The 25,000-nt window shown below is 35.6% G+C and overlaps 1 protein-coding gene and 1 long non-coding RNA gene across 2 annotated transcripts in view; one reads left to right on the plus strand and one right to left on the minus strand.

Annotated features, from left to right (window-relative positions):
- LOC147022771 (uncharacterized) overlaps positions 1-25,000 on the minus strand; it is a 121,641-nt gene that overhangs the window by 17,743 nt on the left and 78,898 nt on the right. The window lies entirely within an intron of this gene.
- LOC147022772 (uncharacterized) lies at positions 8,329-9,743 on the plus strand. Its single transcript, XM_085887574.1, has 4 exons — positions 8,329-8,661; positions 8,758-8,952; positions 9,049-9,261; positions 9,358-9,743. Exons 1-4 carry the CDS (start codon positions 8,569-8,571, stop codon positions 9,652-9,654), a joined length of 798 nt encoding a protein of 265 aa, XP_085743700.1. The 5' UTR covers positions 8,329-8,568; the 3' UTR covers positions 9,655-9,743.

The following is a 25,000-nucleotide window of genomic DNA, read 5'->3' on the forward strand; positions in this document are numbered from 1 at the left end:
CTACTTGTACAATAGATCTATTTCTTAGTTAAAGCAATAAAATAAAGGAAATAAGACCTCGTTTGTGGCATGATGATGAAACAAAACCAAAAATAAACGTGTTAAAGGTAAACTTTAGAGAGAGCTGAGTGCACCATTCATGATGAATGAGGGAATCAAATGTGCACATTCGACAGAAGCAAGCGACAGTCTCAGGGGCCTCACAGAAGGGACACTAATCAGATATTGAGGAGGAAAAGATGTGTAAAAGATGATTAGTGGGGAGCACCCAATGCACTAGTCTCCAAGACAAATCAGCAGTTTTCTTGGGAATGAGCTTGTGATGAAAACATTTCCAATTAGATTGGAAGGGGGATTCTAAGGGCAGACAAGCATACCACAATAAGTTTGTCATGTTCCAAAAGAGTGTCAAATGGTTTTTACACGGGTTTGATAAAGTTTATACTGATCTTCCAAACTTGCAAATGAAGAGACTCCAAATTTGAACTTAGGCAAATGTATGAGAACTAAGCCATGGGAGACGCCACTAAATTTGGGAAGGAGAGGTTTGAATTGAGAACAGTTGACCGATCAGCCTTGCTGGGAGGTTGTTCCCACTTCACCTTCACTCTGAGGTGCACATCACATAGTAATGATGGTACTACACGACTGGAGACTGGACCACATTCCAGGCTTAGCAGCCAGTGCTGCAGCACTCAACCAACCATCCCTCTCCTTTCCACAGATCTGATGTTTCTGTTCCCCCACTGTTTTGTCCTTCCCTCTCCCTCCCCTCTTGTCTCATGCCCCCCCCTTGCTGTGCATTGTGTGTTAGCTCTCATACGAGCCTCAACAATGTATACAAAAAAACCATATGGCAACACACATAAAAATGGCTCTCTTCTCGTAAAGATGTCGTTTCGGAAAACAACAAGATTAATCACTGTGAATCAGTGTCTCCAAAAAGATGCCAATGCATCGAGCTAACACTTTGGATAATATTTTCAGTGGTGATGAGCTGAGCCCCCCTTTTTTGGAAAGTAAACTAATCACTGCTCTACAATAGCTCAACGGCAATACAACATGCTGGACCCTGTCCAAAATGACTACCGGAAGTTCTAAACCTCATGGAGGCCAAAATTCTTTAAAAAAAATTCCACAAGTAGGTGATCCAATCCTGGAGATTTACCAGATGGGAGGGAAGTAAGAGGATTGGTAAGCTCTTCCAAGGAGAGAAAAGAGCCAGGCTCATCCCTTTTTGCACAATCTAACATCATCAAGTTAGAAGTAAAGAACCCTCACAGCTCATTATTAACATCAGGTCAGTAGGTACAGTATGGGAGCATATGCATGAACAGCGCGTCGATGCGTGCAGTTTTTGCTGGTACTCCAGGGAATTCCATCTGGCCATCCACCAGGCAGATGCCTGACCCATCTCAATCTCCATGAGACACCAATCAACCTGCTGCAACCACAAGGCACATGGTCAGCTGGATGGCCTCCTCCAAAAAGAGACTCCCCCGCTGAGATAACCTGTTGAGCAGGCTCAGCATCAGGAAAATGAGCCACATGTCCATACAGCCAGAGCTGACGCTCAGGGACTATAAGGTAAAACATCTCATTTGAGTCTCTCTCAGCAACCGCTTGTTGGACACAGTCTGACCAGCAATGGCCAAGGATTCTCTGAAGAGACCTGGTAGTGAAGGAGTTAAGTCTCCATCTCATATCCTTGATCAGAATCTAAGTCGCACATCTGTGGAGGAAGACTGAAAGGACCAAGGACTTAAAGACTCGGACTTTCATCCTCCTGCATAGGTACCGACAGTGCCACACCCCATGATCCAATGAATCCATGATTCCCCAGGCACGACTCAGACGTCTATCGACCTCTGGCTAACAACATGTAGACATGAATATCACTGCCAAGGTAAGTGAATCTCTCCGTGACCTCAACATCCTCACCACAAACGGGTACAAACATGGTAACAATATCCAAGATGTCATTGAAAGTCTGGATATTATTTTTTACCCAGGAAACCCGTAATCCCAGTGGCTCGAACTCCTCATTCAGCACCTCGAGGGTCCCCATAAAGATATCCAGTGTCTCTGCAAAGATGACAACATAATTTGTGAAACCAAGGTCAGAGATCTTGACATTTCCAAACGATGCACCGCAGCTTAATCTCTCCAACATGCTCCGCAGAATCCAGTTCATACAAGCACTAAAGAGTGGGGGTCAGTACACACCCCTGATGAACTCCAGCAACGCCTGGAAATAAGTTGGAGATGGAATTACCACACCTCACAGCATTTTTAGTACCAGAGTATAGTTCAGAAATCAGATTGATCCATTTTGGTGGCACCACACAAAATCAGTCAGGTCAGGTCAGGTCAGATTAGATCTGTGACTTGCTTACAGGTACCATGTAAACCTGTCCTAACTTGTTTCATGGTCCAGTTGGCAGTGACTTATCCATCTCCCAGACCAAGTTTCTTGGTGAGGAGGGTGTATGATATGGACACCCAGCAGGATTAACAAAACCTGTCAAAGGGCAGAGGAGCTCCTTGTGAGCTTACAGCCATCCATAACTCATGCCCAACTGTGTCTGAGGATGTCCTCCTGCAGTTGGGTTACTTCAAGTCAGGAGGTTGGTGGCAAGATTTTCATTCCAGCCACCATAAAACCCTTCATTCCACAAAACATATGATACTTTGAGCGGCTAAACCAGGCTGATCCACCAGCTGTTGAGTTGGATGTCAGGGGTGTTACCATCCCTATTGCTGACCCTCCAATCAACTGTGGTCCACCTTCCTTTGTGGAAACACAGACTGTAGTGAAGCAGTTGAAATGGTGTAAAGCTCTTGGGATCTGTAGCATCCATGCTGAACTTCTCAAGGCTGGTGGAAAAGCTGCACTTGCATCATTGCATGCAGTTCTGTGCTCTGCCTGGAACACAGGCATCATCCCAACTGACTGAAAGAGGGGCCTTGTTGTCCCTCTCTGGAAAGGGAAGGGTGATCGCCAAGAACGCAACACCTACCGAAGGGTGACGCTGCTCTCAGTGCTGGGCAAGGTCTTTCCTCAGATAATTATTGATAGGGTTCGCCACCATCTGCTTGAGCAACAGCATCGAGAGCAGTCAGGCTTTACACCAAAGAGGTCAACGATTGACCATATCCTTGCTCTTCGGGTCCTCACGGAATGGAGATGAGAGTTTCGGCAGGGGCTCACTGCCTCTCCGATAAGCTCTCTGATAAGCATAGCATTGACATCTTTGTAGCATGGTGTCATCCTGGATGTTGACTGGCGTGGTGGTCAGGGTCACAAGAGAATCTGTCAGTTCTGGAAACGAGTTCCATGTGGCCCAGGCAGATTTCTTCCCATGCCCCACGAATGCTGACACCGTGTCACATCCGGTCATGGCATGGAAGACAGGGATGGCACGTGCCTTCTGTGGACCGAGGGAGGCAGCTATTTCATGGGCAGGGATGTAGCGATAGTTCTTGCCCGTCCCAAAGGCAATTCAGAGTTCATCCACGCATGGTAGTGCCTGGGCTACCATCACCGCCAAGACGACGACGTCGGTGTCTACGGTTCGAACTTGAATCCGACGGTGGTCATGTTCTGCAGCATGGGCCACATGCAGCATGATGCGAGTGTCCGCCTCTTTTTGACCGCATGGAGCCAGAGAGCCTTCATCTTCCTGCCTTGGAAGGCAGATGACTGCTTCACCATCAGTGACTACCAGCTCCTTTGCCTCGTCATGGAAGGACTGCACCAGCACTCGGACAGGAAGGTGAAGAGCTCCACCTTGTTTGCGTCGACACGTAGGAAACTCTGCCAGTTTCCTGGTATGGCTGTGGTGCTCACCACGCGCCGTTGCACCCCTTTTCCTCGTTTCTCCCTTGTCGCCGTCTTCAAGGAGCCATCTTTGTAGCTATCCTAAATGAGGTCGAGACTAATACTACTTACTAATACTACTTACTACTACTTACTACTACTACTACTACTACTACTACTACTACTACTACTACTACTACTACTACTACTACTACTACTACTACTACTACTACTACTACTACTACTACACCAATATTACCAATTACAACACCACTTCCACCACTACCACCACCACAACAAAATACTTCTGAACCTGTCACTGATGCTGTGTGCGAAAATGGATTTTCCCATAAAAATGACCATATTTCCCCAATACAATGGTTGGAAACATAATAAATCAACAAAAATGACATTTGTATTGTTTTCCTTTGTAAATGTACATCACATGGAGTATTTATCACCTCTAAGAAACCTACAAAGAAAATAACAATGACAGATATCCCATGTTGTTAAAGTAGAATGGTGGCCATTTTCAAAGCTGACCAAGGCAAAATCTCAAGTGGCTCCACATCCAGAATAGTTCAGAATACATTAGTCAACAGATGTATCAATTTTGGTGCTTTTATGAAAAGTCGGACGATTGGTTTGCTATGCTGCAGGACTATAAAAGGTATGAAAAGACATCATAAGAGTGAAAATGCAGACACAGAGGGAAGGTACAATCCAGGAAGCATTAAAGAAAACCACAGAACTATAACCACATGTGACCTCAGGGTATGAGAAGGGAGGGAATAAAACACAAAATACTACCTAAATAGGAAAAAAAGAGACGAAAAGTCACAGTTGATGCTTTGGTGTCGGATTGTGCCCAATTGGGATCGGGGGAGTGCTCGTCACAATCCACATGTTTCAATTTGCCCGCCGATCACATCACGTGCTTTCTGGTTTAATGGTTTGCATTAGCAGGAACAATGATTTTGGTGGCAGACGGAGGTTGCTCTGTGCGGACGATGCGGTTTTACCGTGTGAGACATTATCCGCAGCAATGCTCACCATAACAGTCTGGACATGCGTCTGATATATAAACGATGAATGTGGTCATCATTGGTTAGATATTTGTCGGTATGCCATCCTGATGAGGGCAAATAAGCCCGGAATCTGTATCGGTGGCTCCATTTGATATTTAACTGATGTTGAAGACATAATCTTTGTCTGTTTTACAGTCACCGGGCAGAGGCCTCTGTGCTGGAGGTGACACTTTGGTGTAGAACTGTGTCCAATGAGGATGGGGGAGTGCTCGTCAGACTCCACATGTTTCGACTTTCGATATATATATATATATATATATATATATATATATATATATATATATATATATATATATATATATATATATTTTCACATATATACATATTGTTACGGTGGTGGAAATTCACAGAACACCATTCAGGTTCCCCAAAGATCAGTTATTTTGATAAGTGTGTGTTCCAGGTTAGATTCCCCCACCAATGTAAAACGGGATTTGTTCGTGTGCCGGGCTGTGCATCTTTGAGTTAGCCGTTATTCTTTCTCTATCTTTTATTTTATACAAACACATCGTCTCCTCAACAACCACATCATCTCCACAACACATCGACTCCTCGACAAACACCATAACATCCTCGACAGTGGCAAAGTGCCGTCGATGCAAACTCGTGCCGCAACAGGCAGGGCTATTTCAACCACGTCCGCGTGTGATCAGCCGCTTTCACGGCAAAATCGGATCAAAACGGCAGGCCCGGTGTGTTATGCACCATTAGCGGGGTTTGGTACTCTTCCAATCGGAAGTGAGAGGGGTGGATCCAGCCTGGGTGAAGGTTCAAAAGGTGAAAGGGGGAAGGCGCCGCTTTCGGGTGGCGAAGCCTACAGCGGAGTCTCCCCTCGGGGCCATAAAAATCCGCGTTGGGATGCTGACAGTGGGTGAGTCGGTCGGTGTCGTGTCACAGTTGGTGAGTCGGTCGGTGTTGTGTCACAGTTGGTGAGTTGGTTGGTGGTGAAGCTGATGAGCTGAGGTGGTTCGACGGGTCGTTCACCGGAGGAGGCTGGGGTCGTCGGAGCTAGCGGCAGCATTGGAGCGTGGGGGTCCGGGCAGACAGCCCTGATACAGCCGGGCGACGCCGAGGAGTGAATGGGGTCTGGAGGAGCATCAACTCTGAAAGAGCAAGGGACCCGTTCGCTCCTCCGAAGGGTCGCCGGCCAGGCTCGCCAAAAAGGGGCCGCGACGAAGCCGGACCACCGAGGCCGACCAAGCAACCGTACAAGCTGCTCGTCAAGCCGCCCAAGCTACTGGTGCGTTCGCGACGCACCGGACCGAACGGAGACACCAAGGGTCACGATCACGAAGACCATCGAGTCGCCACCAGGGCGGCGAGGTAACCTGCCCGGCCTCTCAGAGCCTTTCGGTCATCCCAGCTCTGAGGAATATTAAAGGTTTATGAGCCCGTGTCTTTTTTTTCTTGGATTTTTGTATGCAAGTCTGTGGCACCTTGTCTTTACGTTGAATTGTTGTTAAGTGCCTGTATATACTTGCATTCCGATAGAACTCGGCTGTTAGCTTTTTGCTCATGTCTATTTCCCCATCCCCCCATTCATTGCATTATGTGTGAAAATAAATCCCCCATTGTTTAATGTCAACCCGCTCGTTGCGTCACTTTCTCCATTGACTGCCATGGTGTGTTCGGGGAATTAGCTGGCTTTTAAAGCTGATAAAAGTAAATCTGTCCGACGGGATTTGGCGATTTATAACCGCTCGGCTTCGCATCCAGAACGAGCTGCTAAAGTGGCTCATTTTCGTGGAGGTCCCGTCGAGGTACAAAATGTCGGTAGTCTGTCCGCGTGAATAATTAGGTAAATCGATAATTCGGCGATAAACCCTGTAGTGTGGGGGCAGAGCATTGACAAGTTTGTGGTGTATTAAAAACACCCATAGCTGGGTTTCGGCGTTTGTCCGGAAGCTACGACTGGATTGTCGCGTTCGGTGGATGCGCGGCCAGGATTGGGCTGAAAAGGTCGTGCGCACGCTGAACGGGCAGAAATCTATAACTATAACTATAACTAATATATATATATATATATATATATATATATATATATATATATATATATATATATATATATATATATATATATATATATATATATATATATATATATATATATATATATATATATATATATATATATATATATATATATATATATATATATATATATATATATATATATATATATATATATATATATATATATATATATATATATATATATATATATATATATATATATATCTGGTGTTGGCTTAATGGTTAGGGTAGTGGGCTTGGGATCCTAGGGTCCTGAGTTCAAATCCCGCTCAGCTGTTGAATACATATATATACACATATACATATATATACACATATACATATATATACACATATACATACATATACACATATACATATATATACACATATACATACATATACACATATACATATATATATATATATATATATATATATATATATATATATATATATATCTTCTTCTTCTTCTTTTGGCTGCTCCCGTAAGGGGGTCGCCACAGCGGATCATCCGTATGATCCGCATAGTGATTTGGCACATGTTTTACGCCGGATGCCCTTCCTGACGCAACCCTGGTCGCCTCTTACGACACAGGGATAATATATATATATATATATATATATATATATATATATATATATATATATATATATATATATATATATATATATGTAGGGTAAGAATACTGGTTCTGGCTCACTTTTCCCCATGTAAATGAATGGGGGATTTTCAGCGATTCCCTTTTTTTTCCCTAAAAATAAACCCCCTTTTTATCCCAAGGTATATTTATTTGTCTCCCCTTTTAACTTGGAGGTTGAACCTCATTGAATTGAACACCTGGGGGTTGAACAGCTCACTCATTGAACCTATAAAGATTTGTTCATTCTCAAATTCCTTCAATAGTTTAATTTTCTTTGCACAATAATCCCCATCTAAAATATTGACAAACAAAACATTTGAATCTTTATATTTTTTAAGATACCCCTTTTGTGCCATTACGAAATGATAAACTTCTCTTAATGCTCTTGTTTGACCACCTCCTGAGCCACAGGTTATTTTTTTGTTAAGCCACGCCCACTTTTCTTTAAGCCCCGCCCACTTTTGCTGAGCCCCGCCCACTTTCCACAAGGTATTCAATAAACCCCGCCCACTTCCCACAAGGTATTCAATAAGCCCCGCCCACTTTTCTTTAAGCCCCGCCCACTTTTGCTAAGCTCCACCCACTTTTTGTGAGGTATTTTTTCTAAGTCACGCCCACTTTTCTAAGCCCCGCCCACTTTGCTAAGCTCCGCCCACTTTTCATGAGGTATTTTTTTCTAAGCCACGCCCACTTTTCCTAAGCCCCTCCCACTTTTGCTAAGCTCCACCCACTTTTCGTGAGGTATTTTACTAAGACACGCCCACTTTTCCTAAGCCCCGCCTACTTTTGCTAAGCCCCGCCCACTCTTACATCATTTCCAGTTCATCTCTGACTCACAAAGAAATCACTAGAAAATTACAGGATGTTATGGTTTTGAAAAATTTCCCAATGAAGGCTTGCCTTGGCTTGCCCAGGGAATTTCCAAAGGAAACCACACCCACCAGTCTTTCTCTATAAAAGCTTCAAGCCCAGGCTCCATTTTAAACATTTGTTTTTGCTGGCAATGGTGTGCTGTGTGCTTGCCTGGAACTCTCTGTCTTGTATGGAACTAAACCTTCAAGTTGATGAACTGGATTCAAACCTCTTATCTGTTGAGGTAAGATGTTTATTTTCCTATTTTCAAACTTTGATTGAAGCATACTCATTTAATAATTAAATAACTTAATTAATACATTATTATTTTCTCTCACAGGAAATTGTATCTGAAATACAAAATGAAAATACTGCTTTTGCTACAACTTGGGGGGAAATTGTTGGCTTGGTTGAAGACCTTATGAGCGACCAAGACCTTGAGTGGGATGACTTTGGGGTTCCTTGGAACTCTCTGACTTGTATGGAACTAAACCTTCAAGTTGATGAACTGGATTCAAACCTCTTATCCATTGAGGTAAGATTTTTATTTTCCTATTTTCAAACTTTGATTGAAGCATACTCATTTAATAATTAAATAACTTAATTAATACATTATTATTTTCTCTCACAGGAAATTGTATCTGAAATACAAAATGAAAATACTGCTTTTGCTACAACTTGGAGCGAAATTGTTGACTTGGTTGAAGACCTTGTGAGCGACCAAGACCTACAGAACGAGCAAGACCTTGAGTGGGATGACTTTGGTGTTCCTTGGAACTCTCTGTCTTGTATGGAACTAAACCTTCAAGCTGATGAACTGGATTCAAACCTCTTATCTGTTGAGGTAAGATTTTTATTTTCCTATTTTCAAACTTTGATTGAAGCATACTCATTTAATAATTAAATAACTTAATTAATACATTATTATTTTCTCTCACAGGAAATTGTGTCTGAAATACGAAATGAAAATACTGCTTTTGCTACAACTTGGGGCGAAATTGTTGGCTTGGTTGAAGACCTTATGAGCGACCAAGACCCACAGAACGAGTTCGTCCTTGATGACCCAACCAAAGAGTTATACCTTGGAGACCAGCAAAATCCTGAAAAAGAGTTTTACAGCAATAGTACTCATTGTGAGTTATCAAGACAATACCCACTGAACAAGTTATACGTTGATGAGCCAGAATACAAGTTTTACCTTGGAGACTCACAAATTTTGAAAAAAATCAGTAAATGAGTTCTGCCTTGATGGTTTAAATAACTACCTTGGAGACTCAGGAAAAGGGTTCTGCCAAGATGGTTCTAAATATGGGAACTACCTTGGAGACTCACAAATTTTGAAAAAAATCAGTAAATGAGTTCTGCCTTGATGGTTTAAATAACTACCTTGGAGACTTGGAAAGTTGGGTTTATTTTGAAGACTTGAAATGCTACCACTCTTTGGGATTTAAACCTATCAAGAAAGTTCTTACTCCCTCTTTCTATGTTATCAAACCTGAAAGCCTTAAAAGACAGAATTGGAAGAAGAGAAAAAAAAAATGTAAAATATATATATATATATATATATATATATATATATATATATATATATATATATATATATATATATATATATATATATATATATATATGTGGAAATCTCATTTTGAAAAAGACATTGTGTTGGGTGAGGATTGAGTTGGGGTTGAGATTTTGAATGTGAGGGTTGGGGTTGAGATTTTGAATGTGAGGGTTGGGACACACACACACACACATACACATCAACAAACAAAAGTTAAGCCTTGACTATTCAGTTGAGGATTCTGTGTTTGGGGTTCACAGATCTAAGAACGTCCACCCCTTGACACACATTATATACTGTTATACACCTCGGACTTGGCCCTCGAGTGTCCACAACGGTGTATAGTAGGAGGGAGTGAAGCGCCAACCTATTGCTCCCATTGCACACACACACACACAAACAAAAGTTAAACCTTGACTATTCAGTTGAGGATTCTGTGTTTGGGGTTCACAGATCTAAGAACGTCCCCCTTGACACACATTATATACTGTAATACACCTCGGACTTGTCCCTCTAGTGTCCACAAAGGTGTATTATCTGCTTAGTTTTGTCTTTTGTAATTCCTGTGAATAAAATGAACCTAAAATCTCTTCCCCTAACAAATCATATATTTTATAAGTCCAAGGAACCGTATCTATTACATCAACAATTTTAAAAAGTTATTTCGTCCATCGTTCAGTAAAACCCTTTTCAAAATGAGATTTCCACCTATATATTCTTACGATATCACCAACTTTGAACTTAGGTTTTCTGACATTAATCTCTTTTTCATATTTTAATTTTGTAAATGTTTCTGATGGTTTCATATTTGTTGACGTGTGAATCGTGTCATTATACTTATCCACAATATCCTGAATAAAAGATGACCATTGTTGTGAACCGAGTTGTGTGAATTTTTTATATAGTCTCTCTTTTAAGGTACGATTAAAACGTTCAACAACAACTGCCTTCCCTTCATTAAAGGTACTGTATAATGTAATACTGTTATTTTTTAGAAAATTCATAAATGTCTTGTTATAAAACTCTCTACCCTCATCAGTCCACATTTTTTTAGGTTTTCTCTTACTTTTATTAAATATCTGTTGAAAAGCTAACATAAGAGTATTACCTGTTTTGTTTTTTAAAGGGACAACCCACGCATATCTACTCCTCAAATCAATAACGGTTAAAGCATACTTGTACCCCTTATCATTATTGAGTTCAATCAAATCAGCAGACCAGATATAATCAACTTCCTTGGAATAAACTTTCCTTCTCTGAAACTTTGTGAATATTGGTTTATGTAATTCATCAGCTAATTGCTCTTCAGTCTTAATGGCATCATTAGAGCCTATAAGTTTTTTGAATTTCCAAGTCCAAGTTTCAATTTAGCACTAATCATCTTCTTCACGATGAACCTATCAACTTTTTCTCTCAAGGTTGGATTTTGTATCAGAGACAAATTATATAGCATTTCTCTATCGGCTTCATGCTTTTCTTCCAACGTTGTGGTATTCCCATAATCAATATCGTGTCTCATGCACACTTCATCAACTCTATTGATTGGTTTACTCCAGGATTTAGGATTGTCTGCCTCATCTAATCTTTTATCCAAGTTTGTGCCTGGACCACAGAAAGAATACCCTGGAAGATGTAATTCCCCTGGTATTCCAGTAGTTGTAAATTTACTTCCTGATAAAAACTTTTGTATATCTCCTCCGAGTTTGTGTTTGGAGATAAATTGATTTTTTTTTGAACCACACACCGAACATATACCTTTTTGTATAACCCTGTTATTTTTACTTTTAATAAATGAAATATTTTTAGTATTAGTTTTCTTTTTACATTTGAGACAATAACTCATTTACTTATGAGAAAAATTCCTGCAGAGTGCAAAAACCTTTTTAGTTTCCAACATGCACATTTGAATCTTAATTTTTAAAACATAAAGAATCCTTAGAAATGCCTTCACTCTCTCCTCCATTTATTTAAGAAAAAAAAAATGAAAAACTTGAATTAAAATCCATATCTTGTCGATGCTAATAGTCTTGTCGAAAGTATTGCAAATAGACTTGTCAATTCTTTGTTTTCCTCCTCGGTGGGTTGAGTTATTTTCTGTAATACCACCAATCTTTTTTGAATCTCACTGGTTTCCATATTTTGATATTTATTCATTCTCTCTCTTTCCTCCCTCTCTCTTCTCTCTTTCCTCCTTCTCTCTCTTCTCCTTTTCCTCCTTCTCTTTCTTCTCCCTCTCTCTCTCTTCTCTCTTTCCTCCCTCTCTCTATTCTCTCTTTCCTCCTTCTCTCTCTTCTCCTTTTCCTCCTTCTCTTTCTTCTCCCTCTCTCTCTTCTCTCTTTCCTCCCTCTCTCTATTCTCTTTCCTCCTTCTCTCTCTTCTCCTTTTCCTCCTTCTCTTTCTTCTCCCTCTCCTCCTTCTCCTTTTCCTCCTCTTCCCTCTCTTCTTCAACTCCTTCCTCATCCCTTACTATCCTTGAATCGTTTACACCCCATAGAATATTATACATATATTCATCAGGATTTCTTGTTATTCCTGTATCCAAAATAATTTTTTTACAACAGGAAACCAATAAAATTTCTTTTGAATTTCTAAAAGAGCCTTACCTTTTCTTAACCTTATAATTTTTTCATTATTTAACATTCTAATTAAATCTAAAGTTGTCGGTTTATCAACATCAGCATAATGCCAATCTTTTATTGAAAATACCTCATTCTTATGTTGTAGAACATATTTATTAAAATAACGAATACCCTTTTCTTGAAGGTATGCTTGGACACAGAAATGATAATTTTCTTGAAGCCTTCTTGCTGTCATTTATGTATTAGAAATATATGTTAGAATAATATTATGGCACGAAACACCTCCCCATCTTCCCATAGTTAAATCATTTTGTATTTCCTTACTTATTATATATAATCCTGTTTTTTCTGTTTTCATGAGATAAACAAGGGCAAAACCATTATTATATTTACCCTTATTAAATTCTTTTATTTGTTGTTTACTAATCGTGGCTCCACAAAACTCATTCTCGATACCAAGTGCAAAATATTCTTCCTTACGAGACTGATTTAATTGTTCCAGGTCTTCGAGGTTAATTTTAAATGACCAATTATACCCTAAATCATTCATATCATACCCCCATTGTTCTATTCTCATACAAACGATACGCCCTTCTTTATAAAAATGTATTTTAATTCGAACTGTGAATTCTGTATGACCTGGAGATAATATCAACACTTCTGTATCTTTGGAATACACAGCCGTTTTATTTAAGGATATATATTGTGATAAATCGCTTAATCTCACCAAGTCATTCGCGTCAGTCGGGCTTGGATAATTTTTTAATTTATAAGCATTTTTCATGTTAATATTTTTGTTTATATTATATTTACGTCGTTCAGCCTGTGCCTTTGTATAATAATTTGATAAATCAATATCCAGTTCTTGAGATACACCAAAGATAGAACCATCTTTACCAACATAAGTCATTTATATTAGATTAAAAATAATATCATAAAATTTTTTATTTTTGTTGAGTTGAAATAACACATATAGACATAATTGACCACAACACTTGGAATTTAATTCTTGGACTTGAAATGTTTGATAAACACCATTCTGTAAGAATTTTATGACTTCAACAGGTGGTGGAAGACCAAAACTATCAAAATAATATTTGTCTTGACTATTAAAAATACAAACCCAATGAGAACCGTTCCCATCATTATCTTCTAAGTTCATAATAATATTCTTTGTATGTTTTGGCACATTTGTTAATTCATCTCTCATACAAATAACCACATTATGAATTTTTAATTTCTTACAATATTTGGCAAGTTGTAAATTTGATGTTGTATTCTTTCCAAATTCTTTCAACCACTCATCAATGCTCATTTATTTATTAGAAAGATATAATCCATTACCTCTTTTCGTTAATTTTACACCTGCTTGTGCTATAGAAGAAAGCATATCTCCAACTAACAATCTCGCTTTATCAGGCAGACCTTCAAGTTTTTCAGCAAAATCTACAATTACACCACTTCCACTAATTTGTTTCTCCAACTCTTTGTTATGTCTTTCCAATTCTTTTTGAGCCTGGAGTTGAGCCTTCCTTTCGTTGGCAGTTTTCACCGCTGTTGAAATACCACCCGTCAATGCTCCAACCGCACTTAAACCAGCAAATAAAGGAATTAGAAATGGGAGAAATCCTCCACTCGTCTCTCTTATTGAATATTTTTTCAACATTGGTTTTGTCATTTTAATTTTAAGTGAGCCAGTGTCATTCAAGATTTTAACCTGTTCTCTTGTGAGCAAAACATCAATTCTTACTGCTCCTTTTCTCTGAATTGTATTAACGTTAATCGTACAAGGCTTTTGATTTTGAACACAAGATGATAGTTTATGAAGATTGATTTGATTAACATATACCCCAGTTGGTACTTTGCCACTCATTTATTTAACAAAAAATTATGTGAGACTAATCATCACACCATTATCTGTATTAATCTGCAATTCTGTTTCTTCCAAAAGCAAACAATATGTATCAACTTCTTCACTCTCTCCTCTTTCAATGTATAGGGAAGTATCCACTCGATTAGACTTTATAGTTTCCTTTTGAGCGCTCAGGTCAAACGCATAGATTGTATACAAACTTTTAAATGCTGTCATATCCAAAATAGGTTCTTTATTTCCATTACTTTCACACACCTTTTGGTAAGACTTGTATGCTTCAGCAAAATCATTTTTTCCCAATTAATTTCCAATCTATCTCGTGGATAAAATGTTCCATCTAGAGAAACGCGAAGTTGTTTCACCTTAGCATTATCACTCAATGCATTATTCTTATCAGTCGCAGTATCACCATCTGGCTTTTTAAAAATCATCCACAGATATCGTGGCTTTCCTTCCAGAACACCCAAATTCCACGTGTAAGTAGTTTGATTGAGTTTAACGTGTTGACATCTTCTTTTGAGGTATGATACACTGAGTGGTTTCTTTGAGTTAAGTCTTCGATTCAACATCTCTTCTGTTTTAAGATTAGGAGTATATTCACTGATATACCAACTCATCTCCTCAATTACAAATTTATTCTGTTCACCAAAAGCACTACCAATACCAAAAAGCAATCTATTTTCATTATCATTCCTTTGTAGTTGAAATCTAATTTTAAGACCATACAGAACTTTATCATAATCACAAAATCCAAATATACCTTTAAGAGGAACTGCCACAGTAAAACTATTTTCTGCTTTTGTATCATCATTATACATTCCTTTCCTTTGAATATATCCAGGGTCTGTGTTTGTTCCCGTTGACATATCAGGAATAAAACCTTCGACAGACCCCTTTCCCATTCTATCACTGAATGTATAGAGTGTAAATTTCATCATTTCAGATACAGCAGAGACATAATCAACCGCTTCAACTTCTTGTGTTCCAATATACAATCGCACACTATCAAACATTTTCCAGAAGAAATCATTTACAAGTGTAGCGTTTGTGTAATTCCCAGCCTTAGTGAATTTAAATTTACACAACAAGAAACTTTCGGAGAGATTCAAATAGGTTTGTTGATTATTTATTTCAAAACTTTTTGTACCATTTGTATTCCAGTCTGTTCCAGTTATTGCATTTACCTTGAAGTAATCTTCTTTTTTAGTGGAGTTTGAGATAATAATAGTATCATCCAAATCATAGATACTATCAATTGCTTCCATACTTGTATTTATTTAGGAAAAAAGATGTTAAAACTTTTGAAACCCTGATCCAAGTATTTGAATTATTTTCTGTCGTTCTTGGGGGACAACTGAGTTTTACCTTTCTTAATTTCTTTTATTGCTTGTAATTTATGAGATTCCTTCTGAGCATCTTTTATACTCTTTACAGCACCTGCTACATTTCCCACAGCAGAAGCAGTTGAACCAATTAGGTCTTTATGTTTAAGAATAGTTGAACCAATACCCATGAGAGTATCAATTATCCCATCTCCTCTAAATTGATGTCCGACACCCCTTTGTCTCTTAGGTTTATAGTATCCTCTACCAAGATACATACCTTCACCCTTGTAGTACGGGGAAAGGAACATCCCATCCCCTGTAATTATTTTATATTTTCCCAACTCGTGTTTCCTCACAATAACCATCGTATTTATTTATTGGAAAACTTCACGTAGGTGAATTCTGATGGATATAACTTCTCCATTAAAAGAAATCACACGATTATCTTGGTCGGTTATCCTAAAATTTACTCTGTGTATGGTTTTTCCTGACACAGGTAGATAAACCAAATTTTTAGGTTCCATATTGAATTTATAACCAATTGGGGTTGAGTATGCGCTGAATGAAAATATTGTATTTGTTTTTTTCCATCATTATAAGCACCATCAATCAAATCACAGTGAATTAACACCGAATTTATTCCTGAGGATATTTGAATGACATTATCACTGTAAAACGTCCCATTAGTTTCAATCTTTTTTGAGGAGAAACCCAATAACTCTCTAAATGAATTATCAATTGTGAAATCAACCTTGTAGTTATTTTTAACTTTAATCGTTGATTTTGAAGTATGTTTTTGAATGTTTATAACAATATTTTTTGGTTCATCACCCTGTTCTTTCATAAGACGAGCAATTTCGGAAGATATTTGAGAAATCTCGTATGCTCCGGGTGAGACTGTTATCGTTTTGTATCCACTTCCCGGATTATAACTAAACTTGTCATTTTTCTCGGTTATATTAAATAAGGTATTATAAGTTTCCATGGACAATAAAGATGCCTCATATTCTTTTGTTGTGTCAAGTTGTAGTGGGTATGGGAATGAAGATGTGTGGTCGCTTGTTGTGAAATTAAAACTCAGGATTGTGCTTTTCATCTTATTTAATATGAGATAAAATGTCTTTATATTGAGATTTTGTTAATTATTTTCATGTTCATCAACTGGTCTAAAATGGCTGATGCTTCATTAAAACAATTGTTATTTCCAGCCTTCTTACTGCCTAACAACAATAACAGTCTATTAACTAATTGCGATGGGTCATTTGGAAGAAAACTAATACCTGAACCAAGGATACTTAAAGCCTGAATAATGTGTTTCTCCTTCTCATTCTTCCTACTTTTACCAGAAAGAATAACCTTATAATTTAGAGTGTTCAGCAAATCAATATATACTCTATCATCATTATTTTCCATATCCAATGGTTTATCAATATACTTTGATTCATCCCTCACAGTTGAACCTTGTCTTCCATCTTTTGTGAGAAGAAACATTAATCTCGGAGTTAGTTTAACAGGGGGTTGAGCAGAACTTAAGAACCTTAATTCATCATTAAATATCAATACCTTTTCTTGAACAAGATGAAATATTGCTGGTTGTTCTGTTGGAATGAGTCCTGCTTTGGTTTTTGAATCCGCTGAATATTCATTGTTTTGAACAGCATTCACAATATAATCAGGGGGTTGATTAATCTCTTCCAGTTGTTGAAATAAACCTTCATCATCATATTCTAATTCTCCTAAATGCTCTAATTCTTCCTCCGTCATTTGACTGAAATCTTTTAACATTTGAAGCTTTCTGGGAGTATATTCTACTGTGGGAACCGTGGAAACATCTTTCATTTTTTCTTGGGAAGTTTTTAAAAGTGGTTTAAAAAATTTCTCTTGTTTTCTTTCAAATACTTCTTCGCCCGTTAGTTTCTGTCTGCGTTTCTTCTTTATGTCTTCCTGCTGTTTTACAACTTTTGAAACCAACTCTTGATGTTCCTTAAATCTTCTTGCTCTTTCTTTTGTATCCATTTATTTTTTGTAAAATATCATTTAATGAATTGTAAAGATTAACAGGGAAATTTTCCTTTTCTTCATCATTCAAGTAGATGTGTTCAAATAAATCCTTTTCTTTAAATATTTCATCAAATTCTTTATTAACATTAATGCGAGTTGTAATTTCTTCTTCACTAATCCTTGCATCTCTGCTTTTCATACGTTTGCGTTGAGTTTCTTCATCAACATCAAAACCGAATGATAAAATCTTCACCCCGCTCAGATATTTAATAATTTGTCTCGTTCCTTCTGGATTAGTTTCTAATATCCCAACACCACCAGATTTTAGTTTCCTTAACTCACTCTTACAATGTGAATATTTTGTTGTCCCAAGAGAAACCTCCTCAAATATTTGTCCTTCATTCCTCAATCGCATATGTTCCTCCACTGAAATATAGTGATAATCTTCACCTTTTATTTCTCCAGGTCTTATTGCTCTAGTTGTTGTTGATACAATGCATATCACGGGGTGTTTTTTAAGTAAATTTACAATATTCTCATTTGTAGTACACAAGAACCTTGATTTATGAAAGTTTTTTCCAGAAGCAGATTTACCCACAAGATTTATAATAATAGTTGTCATTTATATATGTAATTGTTTATAAAACAAAAAATATATCCCTTAATATCTCATCTTGTTTCACAACAATATATTTATATTTTTCAGTCGTGTGCTTCATGTAATCCTCAAATTTCTTTTTACTACATAATGTAGAACAATTATCTCTCCAAAAATTATTGATATCTATTGAATTTAACTTGAATAAAATAAAAGTATTAGCATTGTTTCTGATGGAACGACGAGGAAGTTGAAAGTACGATTGACTAAGATAAATACAATTACAAGAAGAATGGCTCCCTCTTGTGTAGTAGCTGTCCATTACCGTTTGGTTTCTCTCATTAACACAATCATCAAAGATAACGAGGTTGATTTATCCAAATCTTGGGGAGACGGTATATCATCTGTATTATCACTAAGAATACAAGTTATAGGATTTGATTTCTTTTTACATCTCTGTGTATCACAAAATAGTTGAATTATATCTTCAATGTTCTAATCATTTAGGTTTTTTTGACGTTTAAATAAACCGATTATATCTTCTTTTTGAAGACCAGCATTAAAACCTTGTGAGAGTAGTTGATACTCTGGTTGAAAACTCGACTTTGTGAAAATTATTAAATTATCATAATCTAAAAAGTTGGGAGTGAGGAGCATTTTTAAAAGTAAGCAGGTTTTTCCACATCCACTTGAACCAACTATGAGACATCTTAATGAATTTGGGAGATTTTTATGGTTGTTAAATTTTATCTTATTTTCCCAAATAGGTAAAAAATCATTCATTTATATATTTAGAAAACAAGTTATTTAATTTATTATTGGCTTTTTTAGAAACTCTATATTTTATCCTAAGTTCAGGTTTAATTTCAAGATAATCCATTATTTTATTTATACAATATCTTGTGTTGATATTTCCCTGAAAATTACATCCATGAATAATATATAACAACAATCCTTTGAACATTTCTCTTATACGTTCAGTTTCTTCCCTTGTAAGGAAAGGTGTGTTATCACCCTCATACTTTACATTCATTTCTCTAATCAATCTTGTAAAGTAATTCATTTTTGGTGTAAATCTAAAAGAATTATTTTCCTTTTTATATTTTTATTATTATTAATTAGAAGATAATCACAGAATATACATTGTTTATAGGCTTTTGACTCTGTGTTTAATCCCCCTCTTTCACACGCAGGACAATTCTCAAATTTGTCATATGAAGAATCAGGAAAGTCTAGCATATTTATAAAGTAAAACTTTACTTAAACTGAAATTCATCTATACTTTCAGTTGTATATTACCATCGATATCGATATACTTTTTTCATTATCAGATTCAACGACAACATTTTTTATATTAAAGGTAATTTTAAAATTATCGTTAACTACTATTGAACGAAATGTCATTTCACCTGATATATTAACATCCTTTATTTCATCAGGATTTACATCTTTAGGGTTGTTGAAAAAAATACAAATTTCTCCTTGCATATTACAGATGGTCTTATCTTTTCTTTCTAAAGCTTCATCCATAAGGTTTTTGTTCTTTGATACTTTTTCTTGTTTCATTGCTTTTTCTAGTTTTGAATATATTACTAGAAGGAGAGGAGAAACTTTTGTTAGAGATACTTTAATTGATGTTCTACCAGGTATACTAAAAGCCCTTCCACTGAAGGAAATTGAAGAACTCATATTATTTACCATAATAGTTTTTATCCAATAGTTGTTATATTTATCTTTGTTCAATTTTACATCCTTGACATATTTCTCAGTATCTTTAACAGATGAAGAGATTGATTGAAACTTGTCTTTTGTGTCTTGAAACATTGTATTTATTAAGTGAAAAAGTTGGAGGATAAAATGTTTTTAAGCACAGATTCACCTATAAATTAAACGAAATTTTCATCAAGAAAATTTTAGTTGAAGCAAAGTTTTATTCTATAAATATGGTGAATACAACGTACTGCGATGTTTGTAATCACGAATATAAACATTATAGAAAACACCTCCGAACCAACAAACACACATTTAATCTATTTCATCAAATATCTCCTCTTGAGTTGAAAAGAAAACATTGTGATATCTGTTCAAAGGATGTTTTGAAGAGTAGTTATAATAAACATCTTCAATCACAAAAACACAATTAAAATGAGTTTAAAGTAAAGGGAGACTATTATATTGAAAACACTGATGGGGCATTTAAAGGGCATATAAAAATAAGGATTTTTCAATTTGGAGAACCCGGTCCATCATCAATAGCTGAATCAATTGAAATAGTGAAACCCGATGTTGAAAAATTTATTAAAAAGACATTAAAAGAAATGAAAACTTTAAAGTTTTATATGGGAGTGAAAATGAATATGAAAAGACAAGATGAAGAACATACTCCTTATATGAGAACAGGTCTTCATTTTATAACATCATTTCAAGATTTTTTGAATAGTGGGGTTTATGAAGAACTATCAAGACAAGAGGAGGATGTTGATAATACAGTGGTAGGAAGTGGATTCAATATTAAAAAAATCATCTTTTTAGATATACACATTCTAAAATCAAACCCTCTTAAAGCTTCTTCTTATATTGAATTACCAAAAGAAATAAAACTAAAGAAGGCAGTTGTTAATATTAAGAACAATGATAATAAATGTTTTCTCTGGTCTGTTCTTACTCACTTTCATCCACCAAAATGTAATTCAGAAAGAGTAAAACAATATATGAAATATGAGAATACCTTGGACATTAAAGATTTTAAATTCCCAATGCCACGAACAGATATTCCTAAATTTGAGAAAAAGAATAATCTTTCTATTAATGTATATGGATTAACGGATACAAACAAAGTTCAAATATTAAAAATTTCAAACAACTATAAAAATGAAGAAACACACATTGACCTTTTATATTTTAGTGTTGGAAAGAATTCACATTACACATACATCAATAATTTATCAAGATTAATCTCTTCTCAGGTATTCAGAACAGCAAACAAAATATATCCTTGTAAGCGATGTCTTAATTCATTTCATACAAAAGAACGATTAGAACAACATTCAAAATATTGTAGTAATCATAAATCAGCTGTAATTACAATGCCTAAACCTGGTGAAAAGATTTCTTTTGAAGATTATAATAAATCTATCATGCACCCATTTGTGATATACGCTGATTTTGAATGTATCCTTAAAAAGATAAATACTGCTTCTCCTAATCCAAAAGAACCATATACAAATAAATATCAAAAACATATTCCTTGTGGTTTCTGTTATTATATCAAATCATCTGTTGGAGAAAAGTATAACAAACTTGAACATTATCGTGGAAAAAATGCTTCACAAGAGTTTGTAAAACGATTAGAAAAGGATTGTATAAGACTCACTAAATTAATGAGAGAAACAAATGAACCGATGAAATTAACCAAAGAAGAAAAATTAGAATTTAGAATGAACAATATCTGTCATATTTGTGAGGGGGAAATTAAGGAGTCTAAAGTTAGAGACCATTGTCATCTTACTGGTAAATATAGAGGTCCCGCTCATTCCTGTTGTAATCTTAATTATAAATTACCTTCTTTTATTCCAGTCTTTCTTCACAACAGCGCCAACTATGATACACATCTATTTATAAATGAACTTTCAAAAACACCAGGGAATATTTCTGCCATAACAAACACAAGTCAAAAGTATATTTCATTTTCAAAAACGATATTCACAAAACCTTTAACTCGTATTAGGTTTCTAGATTCTTACAAGTTTATGGGAACACCACTAGCCTACCTCGCATCAAATCTAAGCTCCACGGACTCTTTTCCAAATCTTAATTCATTCTTTCCAAAAGAGGAAATTCTCACTAAAGAGGAAATTCAGATTAAAGAGAGAATTCAAAGTAAAGAGGAAACTCTAATTAATGAAGAAATTCTAACTGAAGATGAAATTCTAATTATAAAGAAAATTCGAACAATGAATGAAATTCTAACTAAAGAGGAAATTCAGATTAAAGATGAAATTCTGATTAAAGAAGGAATTCTTACGAGAGAGGAAATTCAAACAAGGAATGAAATTCAAAGTAAAGAGAAAATTCTTACAAGTAAGGGAATTTATCCTTATGATTATATGGATTCATTTATGAGATTTAAAGAAACACAACTTCCTTCAAAAGAAAGTTTCTATAATAACCTTTATGAAGAAGAGATAAGTGATAAGGAATATAAACACGCACAAGAAATATGGAAATATTTAAGATAAAGAACCTTGGAGAATATCATGATTTATATCTAAAAACAGATGTTTTATTGTTAGCTGATGTGTTTGAGGCTTTTAGAACACTCTGTCATAATAAAAATTGTTATGGATTAGACCCTGCCCACTATTTCACAGCTCCTGGTTTAGCTTGGAGTGCAATGTTGAAAATGACAAAACAAGATATAGATTTAATCAGTGATGTTGATATGCTTTTGATGATTGAGAAGTCCAAGAGAGGTGGAATATCACAAGTATGTTCAAAAAGATATGCGAAAGCAAATAATAAATATCTCCCAAATTATGATAGTGAAAAAGATAGTAATTATTTGATGTATTTTGATGCTAATAATTTGTATGGATGGGCAATGTCTCAATCTCTGCCTTATGGTAAATTAGAGTGGGTGGAAGAAAAGGATTATGAAAAGGCTTTGATGAATATTGTTATTTCTTCTCAAGAGGAATTGAATGACGAAGAAGAAGGTTATTATTTTGAAGTTGATTTGAGGTACCCGAGTGTTCTTCATGATAAGCATAAAGACCTTCCTTTTGCATGTGAGAAAGAAACCCCAAAGAAAGAATGGTTCAGTGATTATCATAAAAGTTTTAATATTAAAGGCAAATCAACAGAAAAGTTATTAACAACATTCTATGATAAAAAGGGATATGTTTTACATCAGAGAAGCTTAAAACAGTTTTTGAGAGAAGGATTGAGAGTAGCTAAAATTCATAGAGTTTTAAAATTTAAACAAAGTCCTTGGGTGAAAAAGTATATTCAATTCAATACAGATATGAGAGCAAATACAAAAGTAAAATTTGAAGGGGACTTTTATAAATTAATGAATAATGCTGTATTTGGAAAGACTATGGAAAATGTTAGAAACAGGCAAAATATTAGATTCGCAACATCTTGGAAAGAAGCTTCGAGATTGATAAATAAACCAAGTTTTGAGAGAGAAGAGGTTTTTTCAGAGAACTTTTCTGCAATTCATATGAAAAAGGAAAGTATTGTAATGGATAAACCAATTTATATTGGAACAGCAGTTCTTGATTTATCAAAGATATTGATGTATGATTATTTGTATAATGACTTAAAGAAAGAGTATGGTGAAAATGTTTCATTGTTGTATATGGACACTGATAGTTTTATCCTAGATATAAAAACTGATGATGTTTATGAAGATATGAAGAAAAATATTGGAGTATATGATACAAGTAATTTCAGCAAGAAGAGTGAGTTATTTTCCAAAAAGAATGAAAAGGTTATTGGTAAGTTTAAGGATGAGTTGGGTGGAAAAGTAATGAGTGAGTTTATTAGATTGAGAGCAAAGGCATATGCTTATAAGTATGGTGAACAGATTGATAAGAGGTTAAAGGGAATAAAGAAATATGTAATAAAGAAATCAATAACTTTTAGAAATTATTATAATTGTTTGATGAAAAAGAAAGAAGAATATAGGAAAATGAATACAATAAGAAGTTATAAACATAACATATATAGTGAAGAAGTAAATAAAAAGGCATTCGGAGCCTTTGATGATAAGAGATTTATTTTAGATAATGGAATAGATTGTGTTCCATATGGATATTGTATGATAGAGTGAATAGAATAGATTGTGTTTTAACGATGGGAAGATGGGTTAGGGTTTTTAAGGGCTACCGCCGCGTTTTTTCACAATATATAAATGGTTAAACCAAGTATTAATCAAACTAAAGAGTGGAGAAAATCTCAGTCTTGGTATATAAATGGAAAACATAATGAATGTGAAAAATATCAAATAAGTCTTATTGAAAAAATAACTAAAACAAAGGTAAATAAAACAAATAAGCGAATTAATTTAAAAACTAGTAAGTTAGAGGATGTAAAGAAAAAAATGAATATCCTTGAATGGACTGAAAACTTTGATGGTTATCAATTGAACAATGAAAAAACAATTTACTATAATCTCAAAATGATATGTGGCTCAGGAGGTGGTCAAACAAGAGCATTAAGAGAAGTTTATCATTTCGTAATGGCACAAAAGGGGTATCTTCAAAAATATAAAGATTCAAATGTTTTGTTTGTCAATATTTTAGATGGGGATTATTGTGCAAAGAAAATTAAACTATTGAAGGAATTTGAGAATGAACAAATCTTTATAGGTTCAATGAGTGAGCTGTTCAACCCCCAGGTGTTCAATTCAATGAGGTTCAACCTCCAAGTTAAAAGGGGAGACAAATAAATATACCTTGGGACAAAAAGGGGGTTTATTTTTAGGGAAAAAAAAGGGAATCGCTGAAAATCCCCCATTCATTTACATGGGGAAAAGTGAGCCAGAATCAGTATTCTTACCCTACATATATATATATATATATATATATATATATATATATATATATATATATATATATATATATATATATATATATATATA

The sequence above is a fragment of the Eptatretus burgeri genome, chromosome 7 (assembly GCF_056783735.1).
Source record: "Eptatretus burgeri isolate ZD-2024b chromosome 7, Ebu_testis_v1, whole genome shotgun sequence".
Lineage (NCBI taxonomy): Eukaryota > Metazoa > Chordata > Myxini > Myxiniformes > Myxinidae > Eptatretus > Eptatretus burgeri.